General features: G+C 52.1%; 3 protein-coding genes across 3 annotated transcripts; all 3 read left to right on the top strand.

Annotated features, from left to right (window-relative positions):
• The first annotated feature begins 140 nt into the window (after window positions 1-140).
• Window positions 141-9,129, top strand: LOC133212537 (uncharacterized). Its single transcript, XM_061354100.1, has 6 exons — window positions 141-2,799; window positions 4,142-4,257; window positions 4,963-4,965; window positions 5,289-5,409; window positions 5,696-5,959; window positions 6,382-9,129. The coding sequence occupies exons 1-6, from the start codon at window positions 361-363 to the stop codon at window positions 8,893-8,895; spliced, it is 5,457 nt and encodes a 1,818-aa protein (XP_061210084.1). The 5' UTR covers window positions 141-360; the 3' UTR covers window positions 8,896-9,129.
• A 5,045-nt stretch (window positions 9,130-14,174) lies between these two features.
• LOC133212485 (protocadherin beta-4-like) lies at window positions 14,175-16,678 on the top strand. Its single transcript, XM_061353981.1, has one exon. The coding sequence runs from the start codon at window positions 14,237-14,239 to the stop codon at window positions 16,676-16,678; it is 2,442 nt and encodes an 813-aa protein (XP_061209965.1). The 5' UTR covers window positions 14,175-14,236.
• Window positions 16,679-21,708: 5,030 nt separating this feature from the next.
• Window positions 21,709-24,509, top strand: LOC133212483 (protocadherin beta-15-like). Its single transcript, XM_061353978.1, has one exon. The coding sequence runs from the start codon at window positions 21,895-21,897 to the stop codon at window positions 24,334-24,336; it is 2,442 nt and encodes an 813-aa protein (XP_061209962.1). The 5' UTR covers window positions 21,709-21,894; the 3' UTR covers window positions 24,337-24,509.
• Window positions 24,510-24,726: the final 217 nt, after the last annotated feature.

Raw genomic sequence — 24,726 nt, 5'->3', positions numbered from 1 at the left:
AGCATGAAGGGGGGAAGTCGGCTTCCGAGAGCGAAGAGCATTTACACTGGGCCCGTTAGCTTCGTTTTGGCAGGGAGGCTACAGAATCAAGCAGCAAGCTCCGAACCAGCAGCTCTGCCCCCGAATAAGACAGAGGACGGACTATTCCCCCTTACGACGCTGGGTGGGGATATTGCCCACGGACCTGCAGGTTCCGCAGCTCACCCCGAGTTTGCAGGCACAGGGAGACAAAAAAAAGAAAAGCCGTAGGAGCTACTCGGGAAGAGCTGCTCGGCTCGGAGCTGCGGTGCTCGGAGGTTTTCAATCCCACAAACCCGGGATTCCTGACAAACACCTCTCTGCCTCGGACGCTACTTAGAAATGCTAGGAATCAGGGAGGACGGTGGATGGCTTTTCTGGAGAGTAATGGCGTGCGGGATACGGAACAGAGACAGCAAGAGGCAAGTGATCTTGTTTTTTCTGTGCGTTTGCGTGTCTCAGAGCGCGGCCGAAACCCTCCGCTATTCTCTGTCGGAGGAAATGGAGAAAGACTCCTTTGTCGCCAATATTGCAAAGGACCTGGGGGTTTCTCCGAGCCAGCTCATGGCTCGCAACGCCCGGGTTGTGTCGGAGGGGAACGAGCAGCTTTTCCTCCTTAATCAAAACACCGGAGTCCTGACTGCAAAGGAATCTCTGGACCGAGAGGAGATCTGTCCGCAGAGGGACATCTGCACGCTTGTCTTTAAGATATTCCTTGAAAATCCGCTGCAGCTGATCCGAGGGGAGGTGGAGATTCGTGACGTGAACGACAACTCCCCCGTGTTCCCCGAGAAGGAGATGGTTTTAGAGATTCTGGAAACGGCATCCCCTGGGTCCCGTTTCCCTCTGGAAAGCGCCCAAGACCAGGACGTGGGCAGTAACGGTTTGCAGAACTACAGCCTTGGATCAAATTTACATTTTTCCCTCGCTCTGGAAACAGGGACAAATGGAATGAAATATGCTGAGCTCGTCCTACAGCAGCAGCTGGACCGCGAAGAGCAGCGAGAGATGAATTTACTTATCACTGCCATCGACGGGGGTTCGCCACCCAGGTCAGGGACTGCTCAGGTCCGGATCGTGGTGGTGGATGCCAATGACAACACCCCGGTATTCACTCGGGAGGTCTACGAGGTGCGCGTGGCCGAGAACAGCCCTCCGGAGCAGCTGGTGGTCAGAGTGACGGCCGCTGATCCCGACGAAGGGTCCTACGGAAAAGTGCGGTACGCCTTCACTCAGACACCGGAGCGGTCCCGGCAGCTCTTTGAGCTGAACCCCGCCACAGGGGAGATAAGGGTGGCGGGCAACCTGGATTTCGAGGAAGCGAAAACCCACGAGATGGTGGTAAAAGCCACTGACGGTGGGGGGCTGTCGGCGCATTGCAAAGTGCAGGTGGAAATCCTGGACATGAATGACAACGCTCCGGAGATTGCGCTCACCTCCCTCACAGCCTCCATCGCTGAGGCCGCTCCACCCCGCACCGTGGTGGCCCTGTTCAGTGTGCAGGACCGGGACTCCGGGAACAACGGCAGGACAGAGTGTTCGATCGACGGGGACTTGCCCTTCAGTCTCACCCCAACTTTTGATAATTACTACGAACTGAGAACAAACGCGGCCCTGGACAGGGAGAGGACAGCGGAATACAACATCACCATCACAGCCACGGACTGGGGCACGACGCGGCTCAGCTCCAGGGAAAACCTCTTTGTACAGATATTGGACGTGAACGACAATTCCCCAGAGTTCACCCAGGAGGTTTACACCATGTGGGTCACGGAGAACAACAGCCCCATGCTCCGGATAGGCAGCGTGAACGCCACGGACGCCGACGCTGGAAGCAACGCCCGCATAAACTACGCGCTGTTGCGGCAGGAAGGCAAGGACGAGCCCGTCGTGTCGGTCAACTCTGAAAATGGAGATATTTATGTCCTCCGCCCGATGGACTACGAGGAGGTGCGCGCCTTCGAGGTGGCTGTACGAGCTACCGACGGCGGCTCGCCGCCGCTCAGCGCCCAGACGGTGCTGCGAGTAGTAGTGCGGGATGAGAACGATAACGCACCCGTCGTGCTGCACCCAGCTCCCGAGAGCAGTGCAGCGACGGGTGAGCTGGTGCCGCGCTGGGCTCGGGCGGGCTACCTGGTGGCCAAGGTGGTGGCGGTGGACGCGGACGCAGGGCAGAACGCGTGGCTGTCGTACGAGCTGGCAAAGGCGACGGAGCCGGGGCTGTTCCGCGTGGGACTGCACAGCGGCGAGGTGCGCACGGTGCGGGCCGTGTCGGAGAGGGACGCGTCCCGGCAGAGGCTGGTCGTCCTGGTGCGGGACCAGGGAAAGCCGCCGCGCTCCGCCACGGCCACCCTCGGCATTGCCCTCGTGGACGGCTTCTCCGACGCCCATCTGCGAGTGAGCGAGGAGGTACCAGCCTCTGAGCCCGACGGGCCGCTGACTCTATACCTCATTGCCTCCCTGGTCTGCGTGTCGGCGCTGTTCCTGGCCACCGCGGCGGCCGCCGTGGCCGTGAAGGTGCGGCGGGCCAGGCAGAGTGAGGCAGAGTCCTTGCCCACGTTTCCGAAGGCTGCCACAGATAGCAACGCGGGATCCCTGCCCCGCAGCTACCTGTACGACGTCTGCTTCGCCACGGGGACCGTCAACAGCGAGTTTCGGTTCCTAAGACCCCTCTTACCCTGCTTCCCCGCCGGGCTGCCCGCCGGCCAGGGCGAACAGCGGAGCTCGGTGTGCTCGCAAGACGCGGCTATCACCGGAGAGGGAGGGAACTGGTCTGCACAGGTGAGGGACCTGACGACGGGGGGAGCGGGGTGGGGGGAAGGCAGCGCGGCGGCAGAGTGTGACTGGCAGTAAGGACTATCGATGTTGAGGAGGTGATGCTCCCCAAGTGTTGAATAACCACGCCTCTCCGCCCCTAGCTCTGTGCTCTGAGCATTAGTCTTAGATCAAGTCTTAAGTCTGGTGGGCTTGATCTGTGGGCTCACAGAGGGAGCAGCTGGGCCAAGAGAATATGAGACGTAGAGGTATAGAATTGTGACCCATGCAGTGGATCCTGTCCACGCACTGTGTCATGCCGGTACAGACCCAGAGCAGGAACGACACACCTCCTAGGAACACGTCCAGTAACACCAGGAATGCCGTGATCCTGTCCGGAGTCAACCGGACTGCGGGGACAACGGTGCGAAGGGGTGTCACGTAGCTAAATTATGTCCCCTGCACTGCTGTTACGAGCTGATGCTCGGTGCTGCCAAGTGCTGTTCACCAGGGTAGTGACAGTGCCGGGCTTGGGCTGTCTGATAAACTGCTGGAGGCCACGGAGGTGGGGACCTCTGCCATTGAATTCCCTTACATTTTTTGTGGTTGCACTAATAGTATTGTCCAGAAAAATATGGGTATCTGGACTTTACAACGCAACCTCACAGCCTTTTCCTGACTTTGCGGGTGCTGTCAGACATTATCAGCTGTCAATGTTTCTGTGAACTCAGAGTGAGTCATGTCTGAGGCATCCATTAACATCCGGCTGTTCAAAGAGCAAAAGGGAGATAAGAGGTGATCATTGAAGCAGTTCCTTCTCACTCTCCCATGAAGCCCAAGCGCCCTCTAAATATGGGGTTACTACTTTCTGGGGATCCATCTAGCACTTCACAATGGTCCGGAGCATGAACATATATGAGGCTGAGGACCTCATATATGTTTTAAGACCCACAAACCCGTGATTTTTTACAGTTACACTGTCATATATCATAACCACAGATGACTTATTGCAGGTTCTCAAAACCTGTTGCAGTAGCCTCAGGAGAGACCAGGACCCACCTCGATACAGCAACATTAAATCACATTTACTGTTAGTGAGAAAACGTTTTTATTTCGGGCTCTTACCATCTTAAATTACTTCCTCAAACTCATAAAGGTTTGCTTTTGTCATATCCACAGTGGAGGATGGTCTCTTGCGTTAGATTTTCCCTTTTCAGGTCAGACACCCACCACCAAGTCCAAATTCTTTGGCTCTGGGTAGAGAAGGGTGATGTCACACATGCAGCGGTGTAAGACATGCCCTTAGTTTCTCGATGCTGTCTGCTTACCTTCGAAGCCCAAATGATAACTTCCAGTCTGTTCTCTGCAGGGCAGAGCTCCTCTCCCCGAAGATGTGGGTCCCAGCCCCGCAGAAGCAGCCTACACTGCGAACAGGGGGATGGAGCTAAATGTCAGTTCTGATCAAAACCCTTGGCTCACCCAGTAGTAAGTGGAGAGAAGGACAAGCACACCTGTCCTCACTGATGAACGTCCTCAGAGGGAAAATGGAACAGATACCAAATACCCACCAAAAAGTACCAGGGAGGTACAAAGCTTCCCTGTGTGAACAAAACCACTCTTCTCTTGAGCAGTTCTTTATTCATGTAGGTATTTTGTAATTATGGTATGGATGAAGGAGGAGAGACTTGATGTATGATTGTGAGAGTGCTACTGCTTCTAAATGGTAAGGGAAATACTGAACACTGGAGGCAGGTCTTCAAGATAACTTTTTCCCACATAATCTTTTCCTTGTTGTTGTTTGTTTTTTTGGTTTTTTTTTTTTTCTTATGGAGAGAACTCTTTAACCATGTCTTAAATTTCTTCAGCCTGTTCAATACCAGGCCAAGCAAAATGAAGTGGTGCTTGCAAAGAAATTCCTTAGCAGCAAGCTGAAGCCGGTTACATTAGAAACTGATATTGGCACACTTTGCATACGTGACCAGAAATTTACAGGTTCTCCATATTGTAAAGAGTGGGATTTACGCAATGTATTCAATTTTATTTTCCATAAAGTAAGGTTGAAATTAACTTTTCACCGAGTAGAAAGTAGTAGAGAATTAAACGTATCATTTGTGGGTTTACAGTAAAATAGACTAAAGTTTACAATTAACTTGAGCCGTAGTATAATAGCTTTCTGTTTTCTTTCATTAGTCGGTATTGATCTGTAAGGTAATGTGATATTTCCTGTCACACATTTTTAAAAGTCAAAATGCCTGATGACAGAAAAAAAAAAAACCTACTCGGACCTCCCCCAGGTGAGTGTGCTTTCTCCAAGAGCATTTATCACAATCATGGCCGAGAAAACAGCTGCCCCAAGAGCAGGATTTCGGGAATAAATCCGTGGACATTGTGAAGGGGAAATCAGCAGGTCGTTCTCAGAAGCTGGAGCAAGGTTCCAAGAAGCTGTGTAAAATCTCGGTAGTAGAAAATAGGTCTCAGGGTACCTTATGGGACGTTGGTGCCTGCTAACGATTTAGACACAGGAACGAACGGGAAAAAGTCATCCCACCGAACACCGTGGCCTTTGTCAGTGTGCGGGACGGGACCAGCACTGAGGAAAAACGAGCCGGCAGGACGCCGAGGCGAGAAACAATGCCCGTTTGAGATACGCGCTGGAGCCGGCGCCTCAGGGAGCATCATTTCTGTGGTGGACGCTGAGAAGGGAAACGTGCAGGTGTCTGCTAGACTAAGAGGAAGTGCACGCCTAGAGGGTGGCACCGGGCGATGCCACGCACATGGATTGCTCATTCAAGTGCGGGATGAGAACACCGGTGTTCCAGTCGCGCTGCATTCAAACCCTGACAGGGGTCGGGCGGGTAACCTGGTGGCCAAGGTGATGGCGGTGGACTCGGAAGCGGGGTAGAACGCATGGTTAACGTACAAGCTGGCCAAGCCAACGGACTTACCGCTGTACCGCGATGGGCTGCACAGTGGCGAGGTGCTCACGGCGCGGGCCGTGGCGAGGACGGACGTGTCCCGGCAATGGCTGGCTGTGCTGGTGCGAGAGCAGGGACAAACGCCGCTTTCCACCACCACTACATTAGGCATAACGTTTATTGACAGCTTTTCCGACACGTCCTTCAAGCTGTCTCTTGCTTCTGCGGGGCAGAAGCGCAGCTGCCCAGTCCCCGAGGAGGACCCAGTCAGGGTCAGTGTCATCGCTTTTCCTCCTGCGCGACAGCGGCTGTGAGGCTGCCAGGCAATCCACGCATCGCCTCCCAGACTTAGATAGCCGAGAGCTTTGGGCAGCTGGGAAAGCCTCGAGTCAGCTTCCTGCGATGCCCGGGGGCTTGGGGTGCAGCGGCGGCTCTCTGCGATGTTCATGTACTTCCTGCCGCGGGACCCCAACGTGGGCGAACGCCCATCAGCCGCGCCACGGATCCGTGGAAGGAAACGGGCCGTAGCGAGCGCAGTCCCACCTCGGGCCGCAGGGTGGTGCTGCCGGCCAAGGCTATGCACAGCTTCTGCTAGAGGGGAGGTGGCTGAGCCCACGCAGTCGAGCTGGGCAGCGGAGGCGATCAGGATCCAGTACCAGCCGCTAACAAGACACGGCGGCCGCCCTCCGGGTAGCCAGCCGGACTCTCACAGAGGAAGGGCGCAAGCCCACCGTTCCGACGCGCTGCTGCCGGGTGCCGCTTGCTGCGGACGACAGCACGGGCCATCCCCGACACGGAGGCTGTCCACCGCCTCGCCATGGCCACCGCAAGGCAAGTGCTCTGTCTCTGTGCTTTCCTCTTCCTGCCGCACGCTCGCCCCGAGCCCATCCGCTACTCCGTAGCCGAGGAGAGCGAGAGCGGCTCCGTGGTAGCCAACGTAGCGGAGGACACGGGGCTGACCACGGCGCAGCTCTCGGCTCGCCGCGCCCGGCTGCTCTCGGAGGACGGCCGGCAGCACTTTCGCTTAGACCCGGCCACCGGCCGCCTCGTCGTGGCCGAAAGGCTGGACCGCGAGGAGCTGTGCGGCCAGTCCGCTACCTGCACGCTGCCCTTCGAGCTCCTGCTGGCAAACCCCGTGCAGTTCTTTCGGGTGGAGGTGGCCGTGGAGGACATCAATGACCACGCGCCCGTTTTCCCGAAGGAACTTGTCACCATTAAAATCCCAGAAATGAGCAACCCTGGCTCTCGTTTCCCCCTGCAGGGGGCTCGGGACCTGGATGTTGGCAGCAACAGCATCCAGGCTTATAGCATCTCTCCTGACAATGACTACTTTAGTGTCGCTTTTGGGAGTCAGTCTGAGGATGCTAAGTATATTGAACTGGTCCTGGAAAAGCCACTCGACAGAGAGGAGCAGGCAGAGATGGATTTCAGTCTCATTGCCATAGATGGGGGCTCTCCACCTAGGAGTGGGACCACCCAAATCCACATTGTCATTCTAGATGTAAATGACAATGCTCCCACATTCACACAGAAGGTTTTCATCGCACAGGTTTTGGAAAATGCCCCGGAGGGTTCTTTTGTTCTCAGAGTAGAGGCAACAGATCGTGATACGGGAGTTAATGGGGACATCTCCTATCAGATCAGCCAAGCAGGAGACCAGAGCCACTCAGCATTCGAGATTGACTCCAGGAGTGGTGAAATTAAACTCACAAAGCCTCTGGACTTTGAGACAGCAGAAAATCATAAACTCAGTGTTCAGGCCACAGATGGTGGGGGCCTCTCTGCAATCTGTAGAGTGTTGGTGGAAGTGGTGGATGTGAATGACAATGCACCCGAGCTGGTGGTCAGTTCCTTCACTAGCCCTATCCCTGAGGACACATTGCCTGGGACAGTCGTTGCCCTGTTTACTGTCAGGGACCGAGATGCTGGTTCCAATGGGAAGATCTCCTGTGCCCTTGAGGACCAGCTGTCATTCTCCCTGCGGCCAGCCTATAAAAATTACTTTGAGCTTGTTACTGTGAGTGCACTGGATAGGGAGGAGAGGGCAGAGTACATCCTGACTGTCACAGCAGCAGACGCAGGATCACCTCCTCTCACAACCACCCAGACCTTCACAGTGGACATCTCTGACATGAATGACAATGCCCCTGTGTTCAACCAGACATCTTATACTATGTACGTACGTGAGAATAATGTTCCCACAGTGCTTGTTGGGACTGTCAGTGCTGTAGATGCTGACATGGGGTCTAATGCCAAGGTGACCTATTCTCTGATCCCAGCCCACCCTACAGAGCAGCCTCCCTGCTCCTGCATCTCTGTGAACTCTGAGAATGGGGATGTGTTTGTGCTGCGATCCCTGGACTATGAGCAAGTGAAGCAGATCAAGGTCATGGTGCGTGCTTCTGATGCGGGGTCACCTCCTCTCAGTGCCAGTGTCGCTGTCTACATTTCTGTGGTGGATGAGAACGACAATGCTCCACTGGTGCTGTACCCCTCACAGGACAGTAACCATGCATCCAGTGAGCTGGTGCCCATTTCAGCTGAGGCAGGCTACCTCATCACTAAAGTGGTGGCCGTTGATGCTGACTCAGGGCAGAACTCATGGCTCTCATACCACCTGCTGAGGGCCTCTGATCCTGGACTGTTTGTGGTGGGTGCCCAAAGTGGGGAAGTGCGACTGAGGAGATTGGTGACAGAGAGAGATGCTGTGAAGCAGAAGCTCGTCATACTGGTGCGAGACAATGGTCGACCGCCACTGTCAGCCACGGCAGCAATGAGTGCACTGCTTCTCAATGACTTCTCTGACGTGCGCCTATCACACAGCAGCCTGGCCACAGAAGAGGATGAGGGCAGCTCCCTGACAGTGTACTTAATAATTTCCTTGGTCTTCATCTCACTCCTCTTCCTCGTGTCCACAGCAGCCTTCGTCATTCGCAAGGTGTGCAAGAGAAAGGAGCTGAAGGATGGGCATGTGCTTTACGGTGCCAGCAATTTACAGAGTGGCCTACCTGAGGCAGCTGCTTCAGGGACACTGCCCCATGCCTATTGCTATGAGATCAGCCTCACGACAGGCTCGGGCAACAGTGAGTTCAAGTTCCTGAAGCCCATCCTCCCCAGCCTGCCACCACAGCTTCTTGCCACAGGTGGGGGTACCAACAGTGAGCAAGATTTCCCATGTGGCACTCTCACTGCAGAGGATGTGGCATGAAACAACCCTCAGATGCTCTCTGCAGAGCAATTCAATAGTCTTTCCATTAACTAGCATGGTGTTGGCAGAGACAGAGGTTTCGCGTCTCATGACAGGAAGGGGTTCCAGCTCAGACATGTGGCAATGGTGCCTCCAGAGTTAATCTGTGTTTGCAATTGTCATCATTGATTTCTCTCAAAGAATATGTGAGAAAATATGTTCACTTCTTCTACAACAATACTAAGAAAACCTAAGAAAACAAACTAGAGCTCCCTCACTCAGGAAATAGGTTGTTCTAGCTCTGTTACAGCCATTTTTTAGATGTTTTGAGATTGAGATTTTCTCGAGGAGCTTGGTTAATTTTTTGTCCTAGCTGCTGGCAGACAGGACTATGGGGCAATTCCTTCGTGCTGTAATGGAATGACACAGTCAGGCAGGCAGACTACAATGTCATTAAAATGCATGAGTCATGAAAGCAAGGATGTTGTGAGTACCCTGTAACAATGTGGTGTGAGTATGGGGCTCCTTCTCCTCTGGGTTCTGGTTGTCTGTGTCTGAGTTGGGTGGGCTCTGTGTGTTTTTTCTGCTGGCCACTTTGTCTGTCTGTATCTCGGTTGAGTGCCTGCCTACGCTGCTCAACGGCTAGATATCAAATCAGGCAGTTGCGCATATCCAGCCTTTGCACACCATGCCAGCGAAGGAGAAAGTTGTTTTGACCTTTTGAGTACAGCAGTCTCATTGTCCTTAAGGGAGAACGAGGTCTTCCATTTGCCCATAAGGAGTGATGGGATGGGCTGTCTCCTTGGGATTGCCTGGAGAATACAGCAGCACAAATGGTATTTTGATAAACTGTTATGGGCCAGATTAGACTAGAAATATTTAATTTTGAAGGGACCTACAGTGATCGTCTGGTCCAACTGCCTGACCCCTTCAGGGCTTACTGGAAATTAAAGCATGTTTCTAAGGACATTGTACAGTATCTGTTAAACACTGACAGGCATGGGTCATCAACCACTTCCCTAGGAAGCCTGTTCCAGTGTTTGGCCACCCTTGCAGGAAAAAAAAGGCTTCTTAATATCAAATCTATTCCTTCCGTGGTGTGGCTTTGAACCTTACCCATTATTACTGGATGTGAGGGAGAAGAGTTCATCGCCTCCCTCTCTACCTCCCTTCTTTAGGAAGCTGACCCTCACATGCTGTTTAAATTGTGGCACCCAGCAGAGCGCACAGTTGTAAAGGTGGGGTGACATCAATGCTGAATGCAGAAGGATAATCAAGTGTTGGGAGCAACTGGTTGTGCTGGTTTTGATGCCAACAGGATGAAGTTTGTCATCTTGGCTGACAGAGGGCACTGCTGGCTCCTACTGAGGCTGCAGCACACCAGTAGCTCCAGCAGCTGCCTTTTTGCAGGGCTGCCCTCCAGCCTCTGCTTGCCCAACTTTGACTAAAATCCAGAAAAACTACATCCACCCCCTTCCCTTCATCAGCGAGGTAGGTGACCTTTGTACCCAGTATGATCTTCTCCATATGTTTTCCAGGAGCTGTTTTCTCGCCTGTTGATCTCAGCAACAGGTCTGTAGTTGCCTGTTTTTCCTCATGCCCCTCTTGCAGATTGGAGGGACATTGGCTAGCTGCTAGCCAGAAAGCTCAGGGGTCTGGGGAGCCCTGGGGGCTAACGATTAAATTAAAACTTGAGACAAGGAAAGCACAATGGCTTCTCCTTAATCCCTGTTATTCAGGGAGGGATCACTTTCCACAAGTACCAGTCTAATGTTTTCTTTTGACCTTCACTTGCTGTAAATGTACTTAAAAAAGACATTCTTGTCACCTAAATGTATTTCAAGTGTGATGCAGTTTTGACCTCTCTAGTCTTCTCTGTGCATATATGAACGACAGATCTGTAAGCTTCCTGGAATGCCAGAACTTTCTTCCAGATGCTATACCAGTTCTTTTCCTCTGGAGCTGTTTAACTGGGCTGGTTTTCTGCCCCAGAATTTTGACTTTTGGCACATGGAATTGCCTGCTTATAGACTCTAATCAAACAGAGATGTGAGAACATGTTCTTGTCCTGGGTTCGATTGTAGGGAAACTCCACAAGTTGATTCAAAGGACTTTTTCTGAAGGTTGAATTGAGATAAAATCAGAAGAGGAACTTTGAGTCTGGCCTTGTTATTGTTGTTTCTGAATGCAGGTGTTTCTTGATGGGAGTGGAAAGATGTTATGATTTTCTGTGTTTTTTATTAGACAACTGTATTCTTTTTGCCTTTTCTTCTTCTCTTTGAACTCTGAGTATTGTATTGTGTCTTCCTTTTAAGAAGGATTCTCTCACCTACATATAATAGCGGACTGTTTGAATGAAGGCAGTGTGGCATGGGATATTTGGAAGCCCTCACGATGTGTTGTGCTGCAGTATATAAACTATACTTTTGTAATGTGAGAGAATCATGTGTAAAAGCAAAATAAAGAGAACATCCAAATGTTCTGTGTGGAGAAATTAGTCATTGTAGAGTTGTTCTTTCTGGAAAAGCTTTCTCCTAGATTCTGAAGAGCCAGGAGTATTTTTCACATGCCCGTTGTTTGAGGTAAGGTTGAGTGGGCATAGTTCTTGAGCTGGGAGATATTGCTGGCAGAACATTCAGGAAAGTTGTAGAGAGCATGGACCTCTACATGTCTCCTTGGTACTGAGTGTTCTGCTATGATGGGGCCGTCATATGCAGATTGGGGTGACCTGTCCTCTACCTTTCTAGAGACCCTGGGTCTGCCTTGGTGTCTGCAAAGCAGGGAGGTGGGGAGAGTGACCTGCCCTGAGAGGTCTAGCTGCAGATGGCAAGTGTAAGGCTTTTCAGAACAAAATGTTTGTGACACTAAAGTTGTGGGAGTTTCAGAGATGTATGTCACAAAGGTGGCATCCCTGTTCTTTTGGAAGTGTTTTGGGCAGCACCAAGAGGTGAGAATTTGGTGAGAAAAACCAGCTATCAGGAAGAGGCTTCTTTCCTCAAATGTCTCAGTCTTCACTGGCAAGTGCTCCAGCCTCATCACCCAATCCACAGAGGGCAAGTAGTGGACTGGGAGAATGACGACAAACCACTGTAGAAAAGATCAGGTTTGAGACAGTATAAAGAACATGAAGATGCAGGTATACACGGAACCTGAAGAGATGCAAGTGGACAAGATACTATCCATCATGTTTCAGAAGTCATGCCAGCCAGAATAAGATCCCAGTGACAGAAAAATGGGAAACATAACCCCAGTATTTACAACGGGAAATAGAGCCAGGGAACAACAGGCTGATCAGTCTCACCTTACAGCTCAGCAAGATCATGGACCAGATCTCCCTGGCATGCATGCAAAAGCTCATGGAATGTAAGGATGTGATTAGTGCCTGCTGACATGGCCTCTCTAACATCCCTGAACAATTTGATGGCCTTCCACAATGGGGTTATAGCATTGGTCCATAAGGGAAGACTGAATGCTGTCATCTACTTGGGCTGGGGCAAAAACTTGACTCTGTCCCGCATTACACCCTTCTTAACTGGAGAAGTATTTATGTGATGGATTTACTTGGAATGGATATGGATATGGATATGGAATTGGAAGGATGATTGCACTCAAATATTTGTGGTTAATTGCTCATTATACAAGTGACATGTGGTACTCGTTGATGCAAAGCTCAATGTGACCTGGCAAGGCATGCTTCCAGATCTTAGGCTAACTACATATAAATGATTTAGTTCTGCTGGAGTGAGTCAACAGGAGTGTCACAAAGATGATCAGATGAGTGGAGCACTGGTCCTGTGAGAAAACCATGAGAGCACTGGGTTTGTTCAGCCTGTAGAAGTGATCGTTCAAGGTGGCTTTAGAGCTTATTTGCAAAAGGAGGAATACAAGAGCGTCTAGTGAGAGAACAACTGGTAGTGGCTTTAACTTGAAGGAGGGTAGATAAAGATTAGATTTTAGGAAGAAGTTCTTCACTGTGAGGCTGGTGATGGACTGGAAAAAGTGGTTTGGTGTCACATGCGTTGCCTGGTTGTATGGGACTTTGAACAACCTCAATAAGCAGAATGTGTCCCTGGCCATGACAGAGAATTGGAAATAGATGAGCTTTAAGGTCCCTTCCAAGCCAAACCATTCACAGATTTCTTCTATGAAATGCAGAGGACCACAGCCATACCTTCTAGAAGGCCCTGATATAAAGATAAGTGCTGAGGAAAGACTCTGCTATCCAGTCAACCTGAGCAGAAACAGAATCATCTGATGGAATAGATCCTTGATGCCATCCATATCTAAGGGGATGTTGGATTAGGTATGCTAATCTCCTCCAATAGCGACAGCTGTAAGAAACGGAGTTGTGGAAGGCATTTGAGAAAGTCGGTGTGTCTCTCCTCCAGAGATCACAAGGAACCAGCACCTCCTGGTGTAAAACTGCTGTTTCTCGGGTTCTGGCTGGATAGGCCAAGTGTCTGATGCACTGCTGAAGTAGAGGTATTATCACGGCTTTTACAGAGTGAGAGGACGAAAGCCTCTTTCCAGCACTTGAGAACCTGCATACACTGCTTTCCCCGCGGGCTATTCGGAAGCGCCCTTAAAAGCGCACATTCTTTAAGATGCATCGCAGTGGGCAGGAGCAGTCAGAGAGACTATTCAGGGGGCAGACACTTTCCGTGCCTCTGCAAGCACAACCACCCTCTGCGTCGACCCGTTGGACATTCTGCCCCGCTTCTGCGTGTCCAACCTCTCCTTTGGGGAAGCCACGCTGCATACGGCTAGCCTCCGGGGCGTTGCCAGCGGCGGGCTCTGGGCAGCGAGGGAAGCCGCGGTACAGGTGCCGGCGGTGCCCGGCTCTTGGGATGCAGCGGCGGCCCCGCGGGGCTGTCGGACCTCCTGCCTCGCTCTGCCGTCCCCGACGCGGTGTGAGCGCATCCTGCCGCGGGGCTGCAAAATGGGTGACCGCCCGGCAGCCGCTTGTGTGCGCATGGGTCCGTGTGCCGGGGAGAGCCGACAGTGCGGGTACCAGCCGGCGACGGGCGCAGTCCCGCCTCGGGCCGCAGGGTGGTGCTGCCGGCCAAGGCGACAGAGAGCAGCTGAGAAGGAGGAGGTGTCTGAGCCCACATTCACTCTGCCCAACTGAGCGGAGGAGAGCAGAGCCCAGACCAGCCCCGGCAGAGCCGATCTGGGCAGCGGAGGCAACCAGATTCCCGTAGCAACCACTGCCGGGACACGTCGGCAGCGCTCCGGTCCGCCAGCCGGACTCGCATAGAGGAAGGGCGCACGCCCAACGTGCCGGAGAGCTGCTGCCAGGTGCTGCTTGCCACGGACGACTGCGCGAGCCATCCCCGACACGGAGGCTGTCCACCGCCTCGCCATGGCCACCGCAAGGCAAGTGCTCTGTCTCTGTGCTTTCCTCTCCCTGCCGCACGCTCGCGCCGAGCCCATCCGCTACTCCGTAGCCGAGGAGAGCGAGAGCGGCTCCGTGGTAGCCAACTTGGAGGAGGACGCGGGGCTGGCCACGGCGCAGCTCTCGGCTCGCCGCGCCCGCCTGCTCTCGGAGGACGGCCGGCAGCACTTTCGCTTAGACCCGGCCACCGGCCGCCTCGTCGTGGCCGAGAGGCTGGACCGCGAGGAGCTGTGCGGCCAGTCCGCTACCTGCACGCTGCCCTTCGAGCTCCTGCTGGCAAACCCCGTGCAGTTCTTTCGGGTGGAGGTGGCCGTGGAGGACATCAATGACCACGCGCCCGTTTTCCCTGAGGAACGGGTCGTTCTTAAGATACTGGAAACGAGCTCCCCTGGCTCTCGTTTCCCTCTGCAGGGGGCTCGGGATATGGATGTTGGCAGCAACAGCATCCAAGCTTATAGCATCTCTCCTGATAACGAGTACTTTAGTGTCGCTTCTGGGAGTCAGATTAAGGGCAAGAAGTATGTGGAACTGGTCTTGGAAAAGCCACTCGACAGGGAGGAGCAGGCAGAGGTGGACTTCAATCTCATTGCCATGGATGGGGGCTCTCCACCTAGGAGTGGAAGCACCCAGATCCACATTGTCATTCTAGATGTAAATGACAACGCTCCCATCTTCTCACAGGAACTTTATGTTGGGCACGTTTTGGAAAATGCCCCAGAGGGCTCTGTGGTTCTCAAAGTAGTGGCAACTGATAATGATGCAGGAGTTAATGGGGACATCTCCTATCAGATCAGCCAAGCAGGAGACCAGAGCCACTCAGCATTCATGATAGACCCCAGGAATGGTGAAATTAAACTCACAAAATCTCTGGACTTTGAGGCAGCAGAGAATCATGAGCTTAGTGTTCAGGCCACAGATGGTGGGGGCCTTTCAGCAATCTGCAGAGTGTTGGTGGAAGTGGTGGATGTGAATGACAATGCACCGGAACTGGTGGTCAGTTCCTTCAACAGCCCCATCCCTGAGAATGCATTGCCTGGGACAGTTGTTGCCCTCTTTACTGTCAGGGACCGGGATTCTGGTTCCAATGGGAAGATCTCCTGTGCCCTTGAGGACCAGCTGTCATTCTCCTTGCGGCCAGCCTATAAGAATTACTTTGAGTTGGTCACCGTCAGTGCACTGGACAGGGAGGAGAGGGCACAGTACATCCTGACAGTCACAGCAGCAGACGCGGGATCACCTCCTCTCACAACCACCCAGACCTTCACAGTAGACATCTCTGACATGAATGACAATGCTCCTGTGTTCAACCAGACATCGTATACCATGTATGTACGTGAGAATAATGTTCCCACAGTGCTTGTTGGGACTGTCAGTGCTGTAGATGCCGACATGGGGTCTAATGCCAAGGTGACCTATTCTCTGGTCCCAGCCCACCCTACAGAGCAGCCTCCCTGCTCCTGCATCTCTGTGAACTCTGAGAATGGGGATGTGTTTGTGCTGCGGCCCCTGGACTACGAGGAGGTCAGGCAGATCGAATTCTTGGTGAGTGCCTCTGATGCAGGGTCACCACCTCTCAGTGTCAATGTCACCATCCGTCTTGTTGTGGTGGATGAAAATGACAATGCCCCACTGGTGCTTTACCCCTCACAGGACAGCAGCCCTCCATCCAGTGAGCTGGTTCCTGTTACGGCTGAGGCAGGCTACCTCATCACTAAGGTGGTGGCTGTTGATGCTGACTCAGGGCAGAACTCATGGCTCTCCTATCACTTGCTGAGGGCCGCTGATCCTGGACTATTTGTGGTGGGTGCCCAAAGTGGGGAGGTGCGACTGAGGAGATCGGTGACAGAGAGAGATGCTGTGAAGCAGAAGCTCATCATACTGGTGCGAGACAATGGGCAGCCACCACTATCAGCCACTGCAGCAATGAGTGCACTCCTTCTCAGTGACTTCTCTGACGTGCACCTTCCGCACAGCAGCCTGGCCACAGAGGATGAGGGCAGCTCCCTGACAGTGTACTTAATAATTTCCTTGGTCTTCGTCTCACTCCTCTTCCTCGTGTCCACAGCAGCCTTTGTCATTCGCAAGGTGTGCAAAAGAAAGGAGCTGAAGGATGGGCATGTGCTTTACGGTGCCAGCAACTTGCAGACCAGCCTGGCTGATGCAGCTGCTTCAGGGACCCTGCCCCATGCCTATTGCTATGAGATCAGCCTCACAACGGGCTCTGGCAACAGCGAGTTCAAGTTCCTGAAGCCCATCCTCCCCAGCCTGCCACCACAGCTCCATGCCACAGGTGGGGGTGCCAACAATGAGCGTGATTTCCCATGTGGCCCTAGTATTTCAGGGGACATGGAACCAGAGAACCATGGGATGCTTTCTGCAGAACAGTTCAATAGTCTTTCTTTTAACTAGCATGGTTAACTAGCATGGTTTTAACTAGCATGGTGCTGACATAGATGCTTCACTTCTAATGACGGTAAGGGTCCGTGCTAGGACACGTGGCAATGTGACCTCCAGAGTAAATCTGTATTTACAGCTGTCATGAGTGACTTCCAACAAAGTGAGGAAAAATATTGACTTCTCCTACAGAATAAAACCCAACAAAAGAAGCTAAGGCTGCCTTATTTAGGGAACAGCACGTTTCACCTCTGTTATTGAGGTGAAAATACAATTCTGAAATGCTTTGAGAATGTTTTTAGTTCCATGACCCCAGCTATGATCTCATCTCAGTTGCTGGCAGGCAAGACCATGGAAAATTCCTCTGTGCTCTAATGCAAACTGCAACCTCACTGAAATGCACGTAGCCCTCCTTGTGGGTCAGGAAAGCAGGGATGTTTTGAGCACTGTGTGACTATGTGGTGTGAGTTCATGGCTCTTTCTCCTCTGGGTTCTAAATTTCTCTGTCTCAAGTGGAAATGCTCTGTGTGTCTTTCCTTCTGGGCACTGAGTCTGTCCATACAGTGGTTGTGTGTCTGCTTAGGCTGCACAAGGTCTACACATCATAGCAGGTAGTTGCGCACATCCAGCCATTGCACATTATTCCAGTGAAGCAGAAAGAAAGTTGTTTTGACATTTTGAGTGCAGCAGTCTTCCTTAAGGGAGAGCAGCAAAACACTTGAGACCTTCCATTGGGCCATAAGGGGTGGTTGAGTGGGTTGTCTCCTTGAGATTGCCCGGAGAATACAGCAGCCCAAACGGTGTTGGGATAAAACGTAATGGACTAGACCAGACCAGGCAAGACTAGACTAGGATACACTAGAAGCATGTCGTGGTTTAAGCCCTGCTGGCAACTCAGAACCATGCAGCTGCTCGCTAGCTCACTCCCCCATTTATTTCTCCCTCCACTCCTGGAGGGATGGGGAGGAGAATTGAAAGAATGCAGCTCCCACAGGTTGAGGTAAGAACAGTCCAATAACTGAGGTATAACACAAAAATACTACTGCTACCACCAATAATAATAATTATAAGTGAAATAATAAGGGGAGAGAATAGAATTGCTCACCACCTGCCAACTGATACTCAGCCCAACCCAAGCAGCGATCTGGGCTTTTTGGTTAACTCTACTCAGTTTATTTACTGGGCATGATGTACTGTGGTGTGGAATACCCCTTTGGCTAGAGGCTCAGTTTGGGTCAGGTGTCCTGTTTCTGCTTCCTCCTGGCCTCCCCTCCTCCCTAGGAGAGCATGAGACTGAGAAAGTCCCTGGTTGGCGTAAACATTACTTAGCAACAATTGAAAACATTGGTGTTATCAGCATTCTTCCCAGGCTGAAAGTCAAGAACAAAAGCACTGCACCAGCTATTAAGAAGGAGAACACTGACTGCTACTGCTGAACCCAGGACAAAGTACATTTTGAATGATCTTCTGCTCCAACTATCTGACCACTTCAGGGCTGAACAAAAAATGTTTTAAGAGCATTGTACAAATACCTGTTGAACACTGACAGGCTTGGGCCATTGACCCCCTCTCTAGGAAGCCTCTTCCAGTGTTTGACCACTCTTTCAGGAAAGAAACGCTCATAATATCAAGTGAAATCCTCCACAGGTGTGGCTTTGAACTGTTCCCACACATCCTATATCTGGATATGAGGGAAAAGAGCTCAGTGCCTCCCTCTCCAAACCCCTCCTTAGGAAGATGACCCTCGCATGTTTCTTCAGTTGGAGCACTCAGCACAGCACACAGTACTCAAGGTGAGGCCACACCAATGCTGATAATTATGTCTTGTGTTTGATGTCCACAGGATGTGGTTTGTCATCTTGGCTGGAAGGGCACACTGATGGCTTGTGGTGCACAGGAGCAACCCCAGCAGTTGCCTCTCTGCAGGGCTGCCCTCCAGCTTCTTCTTGCCCAATTTAGACTAAAATCCAGAAAAACTACATCCCCCCTTCTCTTCATGAATGAGGCAGGTGACCTTACACCTCCATATTTTGTCCAGGAGCTGAGGTGAGACCAAGTGGTCTGTAGTTGCTTTCATGAGGAAAGATCTTTCCTCATGACCTTCTTGCAAACTGGAAGAACATTGGCTAGTTTCCAGCCAGGAAGATCAGGGGACTGTCCTCTGTGACACTGGGCAACCCAGGGGTCTAACGATTATTTAAAACGAGGCAAGAAAAGCACCGTCTTCTCTGCTCCTTAGCGCCTGTTACTCGGGGAGGGACCATCTTCCACAAGTACCAGTCTAATGTTTTCTTTCAAACTCCTTGCTATGAACATACTTAAAAAGCCATTCTTGTCATCTAACACAACACTGGTCAGTTTCAACTGTGATTGAGTTTTGGCCTCTGGGGTCTTCTCTGTTCATATATGAACCACAGCTCTGTAAGTTTCCTGCAATGCCAGACCTTTCTTCCAGATTCCATACCATTTCTTTTTCCTCTGGAGCAACACAAGAAGATCCCTTTTGGGCCAGGCCAGCTTCTGATCCAACAGCTTGACTCTTGGCACAGTGTAATTGCTTTCTAACAGACTGTAACTGTACAGAGTAGTGAAAATATGTTCCTTGTCCTTGGCTGGATTGTAGGGAAAATCCATAAGTTGCTTCAAGAGACTTTTTCTGAAAGTAGAATTGAGATAAAATCAGCAGAGGGACTTTGGGTTTGGCCTTATTGTTGTTTCTGAATGCAGGTGTTTCTTGATGGGAGTGGAAAGACGTATTCTTACGATTTTCTGTGTTTTTTATTAGATAAATGCATTCTCCTTTTTGCCTTTTCTTCTTTCAGTCTGTGATCTCTGAGGATTTTCTTGCCCTTTCTCTTAAGAAGGACTGTCACACCCATATATAATAGTGGACTGTTTGAATGCAGCATTGCACAGGGTATTTGGAAACCCTCATGTTGTGTTGTGCTGCAGTTATGAACTGTGCTGTTGTAACGCAGGATACCCTTGTGTATAAAAGCAAAATAAAGAGGACATCCAAATGCTTTGTGTGGGTCCAGTTCTTTGTAGAGCTGTTCTTTCCGGGAAAGTTCTGTCAGAGATTCTAGAGGGCCAGAAGTGTTTTCCCTATGTTGTCCCTTGGCTGAGGTAAGGGTGATTGGGTGCATTTCTTGAGGTGGGGGATGTGGCCAGCAAAGCAACTTCAGGCAAGCTGTGGGAGCATAAAATTGCTGGCAGGCCTATGTATTTCTCCTCAGTACTGACCACCTGGCTGTGACGGGGCCCAGTCATGTTCGGACTTTAGCAAAATGACCCCTAGACTCCCAGAGGCTGTGGTTGTGCAAGGGCCTCTCCAAGGCATGGATATTAAGAGACTGGCCTTCCCAACTCTTCTGACAGCTCCAGCTGCAGATAGCAACCATGAGGCTCTCCAGCATAAAGTGTTTGTGACGCTAAAGGTGTAGTAGTTTCAGAAGATGAATGTCACAAAGACGGCATCCCTGTTGCTTGGTGGAGCTCCAGGAGGTGGGCTTTTGCTGAGCAAAATCAGCAACCAGGAAGAGGCTTCTCTCCAGAAGTGTCTCAGTGTTCACTGTCAAGTGCTCCAGAAACAATGTCCAAGTCACTAAGGGCATGTCATGGACTCTGATAATGTGAACAACCTGCTATAGAAGATCAGGTTTGAGACCATCTAAAGCAACATGAAGGTGCAGTAATTCATGGGACCTGAAGAGATGCATGCGGCCAAGCCATTATCCATCATGTTTCAGAATTCCTTGTAGTTGGATTAAGTTCATAGTGACTGGAAAATCAGTAACATAATCCCAGTTTTTACAAATGGAAAGTCAGAGAAATATGGGCCCATCAGTCTCATCTTGATGCAAAGAAAGATCATGGAGCATATTCCCTGGAAAGCATGGAAAATCTCTTGAAAAATAAGGAGGTGATTTGTCACCACCAACATGGCCTCACTTATGTTCCCGAATAATTTGGTGTCCTTCTACAATGGCGTTATGGCACTACTGGATAAGGGAAGAGTAATGATGTCACTTACCTGGACTTGTGCAAAGATTTGACACTGTCCAAATGACATCCTTCTGCCTAAACTGGAGAGATATTTATATGATGGATGGACAACTTGGTGCATAAGGAATTGCAAGGATAATTGCACTCAAAGATTTGTGGTTAACGGCTCAATGTCTAAGTGACAAGTGGTGGTTGATGCAAAGCTAAACTTCCCTGACGCAAAATGAGTCCATTTCGTCATGTTCTGTTGCTTCTGACTTGAGAGACGCTATCTCCTGAAACTGCTACAAGCCCCTTTTCAGCACGGGAGCTGGCTGTCATCTGCTGTGTTCTTCCTTTGGTGGAAGAAGAAATTCTGCTCATTGTAAGTGAGGAACCTGCAGGCAGCACCCACTTGCTATTGGTGAGAAAACAACATTCCCGAGGGCTCCCTTTAAAAGCAACGGCGCCCTTTAAGAAGCATTGCGGTGGGCAGGAGCGGTCAGACTATTCTGAGCGCAGGCAATTCCCGCGCCTCTGCAAGCACAACCATCTTCGGCATCGGCCCGTTGGACGGATTCTCCCCCGCCTCCCGACACCTTTGCCCCGCTCCTGCGGGTCTGACCTCGCCTTTGGAACGGCCACGCTGTGCACGGCTCGCCTCCGGACGTCGCCAGCGACGGGCTCTGGGCAGCGAGAGAAGCCGCGGGGCAGGTGCCGGCCATGCCCGGGAGCTCGGGATGCAGCGGTGGCCGCGAGGGGCTCTCGGCCCTCCTGACTGGCTCTACCGTCCCCGGTACGGTGTGCGCACATCCTGCTGCGGGACCTCAATGCGGGTGAGAGACGGGTAGCAGCCTGTGTGCGCACGGGTCCGTGTCGGGGGCGAGCCGCCCCGCGAGCAGCCGGCGGCAACTGGTGCAGTCCCGTCTCGGGCCGCAGGGTGGTGCTGCCGGCCAAGGCGACGGAGACCAGCTGAGAGAGGGGATGTGGCCGAGCCCACGCTGGCTCTGCCCAACCCATCCAAGCCGAGCAGAACTCAGTCCAGCAGAGCCGAGCTGGGCAGCGGGGGCGACCAAAAGCCCTTACCACACGCTGCAGCGACACGGCGGCAGCGCTCCGGTCCGCCAGCCGGACTCGCACAGAGGAAGGGCGCACGCCCACCGTGCCGGAGAGCTGCTGCCAGGTGCCGCTTGCCACGGACGACTGCGCGAGCCATCCCCGACACGGAGGCTGTCCGCCGCCCCGCCATGGTGACCGCAAGGCAAGTGCTCTGTCTTTGTGCTTTCCTCTCCCTGCCGCACGCTCGCGCCGACCCCATCCGCTACTCCGTAGCCGAGGAGAGCGAGAGCGGCTCCCTGGTAGCCAACGTAGCGGAGGACGTGGGGCTGGCCCCGGCGCAGCTCTCGGCTCGCCGCGCCCGCCTGCTCTCGGAGGACGGCCGGCAGCACTTTCGCTTAGACCCGGCCACCGGCCGCTTCGTCGTGGCCGAGAGGCTGGACCGCGAGGAGCTGTGCGGCCAGTCCGCTACCTGCACGCTGCCCTTCGAGCTCCTGCTGGCAAACCCCGTGCAGTTCTTTCGGGTGGAGGTGGCCGTGGAGGACATCAATGACCACGCGCCCGTTTTCCCCGAGGAACGGGTCATTCTTAAGATACTGGAAACGAGCTCCCCTGGCTCTCGTTTCCCTTTGGAGGGAGCTCAGGACCTGGATGTTGGCAGCAACAGCATCCAGGCTTACAGCATCGTACCTGAGAATGAGTACTTCAGCATTGACTTTGGAACTCAAACTGAGGATGCCAAATACATTGAACTTGTTTTGGAAAAGCCAATTGACAGGGAGGAGCAGGCAGAGATGGATTTCAGTCTCATTGCCATAGATGGGGGCTCTCCACCTAGGAGTGGAAGCACCGAAATCTACATTGTCATTCTAGATGTAAATGACAACGCTCCCATCTTCTCACAGAAGGCTTTCATTGCACAGGTTTTGGAAAATGCCCCGGAGGGTTCTTTTGTTATCAGAGTAGCAGCAACAGATCGTGATACGGGAGTTAATGGGGACATCTCCTATCAGATCAGCCAAGCAGGAGACCAGAGCCACTCAGCATTCGACATTGACTCCAGGAGTGGTGAAATTAAACTCACAAAGCCTCTGGACTTTGAGACAGCAAAGAATTATGAGCTTAGAGTGCGGGCCACAGATGGTGGGGGCCTTTCAGCAATCTGCAGAGTGTTGGTGGAAGTGGTGGATGTGAATGACAATGCACCCGAGCTGGTGGTCAGTTCCTTCAGTAGCCCCATCCCTGAGGACTCATTGCCTGGAACAGTCGTCGCCCTCTTTACTGTTAAAGACGAGGATTCTGGTTCCAATGGGAAGATCTCTTGTGCCCTTGAGGACCAGCTGTCATTCTCCTTGCGGCCAGCCTACAAGAATTACTTTGAGCTTGTGACAGTCAGTGCACTGGACAGGGAGGAGAAGGCACGGTACATCCTGACTGTCACAGCAGCAGACGCGGGATCACCTCCTCTCACAAGCACACAAACCTTCACAGTGGACATCTCTGACGTGAATGACAATGCCCCTGTGTTCAACCAGACATCGTATACTATGTACGTACGTGAGAATAATGTTCCCACAGTGCTTGTTGGGACTGTCAGTGCTGTAGATGCCGACATGGGGTCTAATGCCAAGGTGACCTATTCTCTGATCCCAGCCCACCCTACAGAGCAGCCTCCCTGCTCCTGCATTTCTGTGAACTCTGAGAATGGGGATGTGTTTGTGCTGCAGCCCCTGGACTATGAGCAGGTGAGGCAGATTGAGGTCATGGTGAGTGCCTCTGATGCAGGGTCACCACCTCTCAGTGCCAATGTCACCGTCCGTCTTGTTGTGGTGGATGAAAATGACAATGCCCCGATGGTGCTTTACCCCTCACAGGACAGCAGCCCTCCATCCAGTGAGCTGGTTCCTGTTATGGCTGAGGCAGGCTACCTCATCACCAAAGTGGTGGCTGTTGATGCTGACTCCGGACAGAACTCATGGCTTTCGTACCATTTGCTGAAGGCCTCCGATCCTGGGCTGTTTGTGGTGGCTGCCCAAAGTGGGGAAGTGCGACTGAGGAGATCGGTGACAGAGAGAGATGCTGTGAAGCAGAAGCTCGTCATACTGGTGCGAGACAATGGGCAGCCACCACTATCAGCCACTGCAGCACTGAGTGCACTCCTTCTCAGTGACTTCTCTGATGTGCACCTTCCGCACAGCAGCCTGGCTACAGAGGATGAGGGCAGCTCCCTGACAGTGTATTTAATAATTTCTTTGGTCTTCGTCTCACTCCTCTTCCTTGTGTCCACAGCAGCCTTTGTCATTCGCAAGGTGTGCAAGAGAAAGGAGCTGAAGGATGGGCATGTGCTTTACGGTGCCAGCAACTTGCAGACCAGCCTGGCTGATGCAGCTGCTTCAGGGACCCTGCCCCATGGCTTTTGCTATGAGATCAGCCTCACAACGGGCTCTGGCAACAGCGAGTTCAAGTTCCTGAAGCCCATCCTCCCCAGCCTGCCACCACAGCTCCATGCCACACATGGGGTTACCAACAATGAACTAGATTTCCCCTGTGGCACTCTTAATAAGGAGGACGTGGCACCAGACAACCATGGGATGCGTTCTGCAGAACAGTTCAATAGTCTTTCTTTTAACTAGCATTGTGTTGGCACAGGCATAGGTTTAGTGTCTTATAATAGGAAGGGATCCATGCTAAGATATGTGGCAATGTGACCTCCAGAGTAAATCTGTATTTACAGTTGACATCAGTGACTTCCCATGAAGACAAAGTGACAGAAAATACTGACTTCACCTACCCAAAACCCCCAAGCAAACAAAAATGTACAAATCCAACCAAAGAAACTAAATCTCTCTCAAGAAATCGCATGTTTCTGCTCTTTTGCAGCCATGTCTGAACTGCTTTCTGATTAGGATTAATACCAGCACCCCAGGTAAATTCTTGTCTCAGTTGCTGGCAGGCAACACTTTGGACCAATTCATGCTGTAACGCAATGGCATGGTGGGGTAGACAAACCACAACTTCACTCA

This window comes from Neopsephotus bourkii, unplaced genomic scaffold (assembly GCF_033783945.1).
Source record: "Neopsephotus bourkii isolate Nb327-2 ecotype Australia unplaced genomic scaffold, CSIRO-AGI_Nbou_v1 NB_716, whole genome shotgun sequence".
NCBI classification, from domain to species: domain Eukaryota; kingdom Metazoa; phylum Chordata; class Aves; order Psittaciformes; family Psittacidae; genus Neopsephotus; species Neopsephotus bourkii.
The sequence above is the reverse complement of the archived record's forward strand: the minus strand, read 5'-3'. Positions and strand labels throughout refer to the sequence as shown.

What these genes read in the sequence shown, in the direction of transcription:
- LOC133212537 (XM_061354100.1), top strand. Translation starts at nt 361, where the DNA reads ATGCTAGGAATCAGGGAGGACGGTGGATGGCTTTTCTGGAGAGTAATG. An exon ending in GAGGGAACTGGTCTGCACAG is followed by an intron (nt 2,800 to 4,141) that starts GTGAGGGACCTG and finishes TGTTCTCTGCAG; the next exon opens with GGCAGAGCTCCTCTCCCCGA. An exon ending in CGAGGCGAGAAACAATGCCC is followed by an intron (nt 5,410 to 5,695) that starts GTTTGAGATACG and finishes TTAACGTACAAG; the next exon opens with CTGGCCAAGCCAACGGACTT.
- LOC133212485 (XM_061353981.1), top strand. Translation starts at nt 14,237, where the DNA reads ATGGCCACCGCAAGGCAAGTGCTCTGTCTCTGTGCTTTCCTCTCCCTG.
- LOC133212483 (XM_061353978.1), top strand. Translation starts at nt 21,895, where the DNA reads ATGGTGACCGCAAGGCAAGTGCTCTGTCTTTGTGCTTTCCTCTCCCTG.